Source organism: Glandiceps talaboti, chromosome 19 (assembly GCF_964340395.1).
Source record: "Glandiceps talaboti chromosome 19, keGlaTala1.1, whole genome shotgun sequence".
NCBI lineage: Eukaryota > Metazoa > Hemichordata > Enteropneusta > Spengelidae > Glandiceps > Glandiceps talaboti.
In genome coordinates this window covers 3,067,771-3,070,608 of record NC_135567.1, presented here as the reverse complement: position 1 = coordinate 3,070,608, position 2,838 = coordinate 3,067,771, and the positions used below count along the sequence as shown (strand labels likewise).

The 2,838-nt window shown below is 34.5% G+C and overlaps 1 protein-coding gene across 1 annotated transcript in view; it reads left to right on the top strand.

Moving 5' to 3' along the window:
* LOC144450365 (uncharacterized) overlaps positions 1 to 1,243 on the top strand; it is a 12,514-nt gene extending 11,271 nt beyond the window's left edge. Inside the window, exons 5-6 of the mRNA XM_078140968.1 lie at positions 192 to 288; positions 1,010 to 1,243. Of these exons, the coding sequence (XP_077997094.1) occupies positions 192 to 288; positions 1,010 to 1,016 (104 nt within the window). The 3' untranslated portion in view covers positions 1,017 to 1,243. The remainder of the gene's footprint in view (positions 1 to 191; positions 289 to 1,009) is intronic.
* Positions 1,244 to 2,838: the final 1,595 nt, after the last annotated feature.

Sequence of the window (2,838 nt, the reverse complement as noted above, 5' to 3'; positions counted from 1 at the left end):
AATCTGATTAAGTATGTTTTATGCACATTTCGCGTGAAAATTAGACTTTTCGGTCAGGACAGTATACTTGAAAAGTTACCCCACGTGTGTTATAGAATGAATACACATTAGCAAATATCGAACATATTCTTGTAATATAATACATCAACTTGAATTAACTTTGAAAATTACTGTACATCTTCCACTTGTAGTCAACAATGGTGCTAGTGGTGTCAAAGTACGTTTTTTGACCTTGATTGGGGCTTCTGTCATTGCCATGATAACAGGTGTCATCAAGATGAAAATATGGTAAGTTGACAGTTAAAGTTATTGTATAAATGTAACCTTGGTAGGTGAATAACTTCACAAAACTTTAGCTCAAATTTCAGATCAAGAATATGTCTGACGACTGTCTGTCTGTCTGTCTGTCTGTCTGTCTGTCTGTCTGTCTGTCTGTCTGTCTGTCTGTCTGTCTGTCTCTGTCTGTCTGTCTGTCTGTCTGTCTGTCTGTCTGTCTGTCTGTCTGTGTCTGTCTGTCTGTCTGTCTGTCTGTCTGTCTGTCTGGCTGGCTGGCTGGCTGTCTGTCTATCTGGCTGGCTTGTGCAGGTGCGTGCGTGCGTGCGTGCGTGCATGAATGCATGGATGCATGCATGTATGTATGTATGTATGTATGTATGTATGTATGTATGTATGTATGCGTGTGTGCATGCATGCATGCGAGTATGTATGTCTGTCTGTCTGTCTGTCTGTCTGTCTGTCTGTCTGTCTGTCTGTCTGTCTGTATGTATGTATGTATGTATGGAGGGAGGGAGGGAAGGAGAGATGGATTGATGGATGGACACATTGAGGGAGAGATGTTTGGATGAATGGATGGATGGATTGTTGGATTGTTGGGTGTCGTCACTGTAAGGACCATATTCATTATAGATCGTCTATTTATGTGATTGGCTAATCACAATATAAGTCTGACAGTAAATGCTATATATCTTGTAAACTACCTCCTAACCTTACATTTCTGATTCACTTTCAGGGAGTAAAGTGACCAGTCATTATACAATATTAACCAGGATATGTCACTATGTGCACTAGTAACCAGGATATGTCACAATGTACTCTAGTAACCAGGATATGTCAAATGTACTCTAGTAACAACCAGGATATGTCACAATGTACTCTAGTAACCAGGATATGTCACAATGTACTCTAGTAACCAGGATATGTCAAATGTACTCTAGTAACCAGGATATGTCACAATGTACTCTAGTAACCAGGATATGTCAAATGTACTCTAGTAACAACCAGGATATGTCACAATGTACTCTAGTAACCAGGATATGTCACAATGTACGCTGGAAACAAAGATATATCTATACCGATATACTAGTACAATTTTCTCAACTCAATGCAAACTATTCACCAGCTAAGAGATTCGTGTCTAAATACAGTCAATCACTTATATCCGTGGATTATCACTGTTAGTAAATATAGCAAAGACAAGGGTTTCGTGTCTAAATAAAGTTAATCATTTCTATCCGTGGATTACTACTGCTAGTACATATAGCAAAGACAAGGCACTTAAAGGAAAAGTCCAGTCCTATTTATATATGCCTTTTATTATTACACTTGTAATGATTATGCTATCATCTTACACAATTATTATCGTGGTGATAAAATAGCACCTAGGTAATGTATTAAACTTTAAAAAAATTGTCAACAGGTTCACGTTCACTTCATACACGAGTGGTGTTAACTTTAGATCTCACTCTCTGCAGAGTGAAGGAAATCTCTTTGAAGGCAATTATGTTATTTTTACCTCAAATCTGCCAAGACAAATAGATTATGATATTAACAATGATGTAATGTTCTGCAGGATTACCAAGGTACTAGTTTGTCGCTTAAAATCATACATTGATAGCAATAATCAATACAAGTGTACTGAAGCAAGAAATAGTAGTAATTGGATGTTTTCCTTAATTCAAAACACATCCTTTATTTATGTTGACTTTGGCAGATCTTTATTAATTCAAAGTCCTTTCAGTAATTCAAACTTGTCAACATAATTACTTATCCAGCTTTAAATATCACTATATACTCGTCAATATTTAAAGAAAATTACTGTTTTTTTGCATATTATCGCATATTATTATTTTGTTTGTATATATACAGTTCGATGTGTATTTCTTTTAAAAACTTCAATATTTTAAAATTGATTTCGCACTTCTGATACATTGATAAGAAATATATTTTGGATAAAATTAGGTACGTCTTAGTCCTGACTGTCAAGCTCTATATTTGTAAAACATTGCAACTACAATAACATGTTCCATACAGCTATCTAAGTCACTGGTTACCACAATAACATGTTCCATACAGCTATCTAAGTCACTGATTACCATAATAACATGTTCCATACATGTATTTAAGTCACTGATTACCATAATTAAATTACAAAAATATAATTCTAGTGTTTCAAAAGTTTTTGATGAAATTCTTTAACCATTTCGATACGTTATACAGTTATCTATACTCTTCAAACAGTAGATTCCATGTTTCTGTGACGTCATACATACGACACAAGGTTAGCATGACTGAATTCAACCTGTACACATTGTCATTGCTAGGAACGATAAAATGAAGACATATAGAATAACAATTAACAGCCTTCGTTCACATGTTAAAGTTCTCTAATCCATTACATTGTTTTGAGAAAAAGAAATAAATTCAAAATTTGTATTCCACATTTCTAAAGGCCAGTGTTTTTTTTTTAATTATGTTGCAGTTCATACATTTTACAAGCCAAGGTTTGACAAACTAGTATCTGATTAAACATAGATAATAATATGCAAATGTTACTTTTGT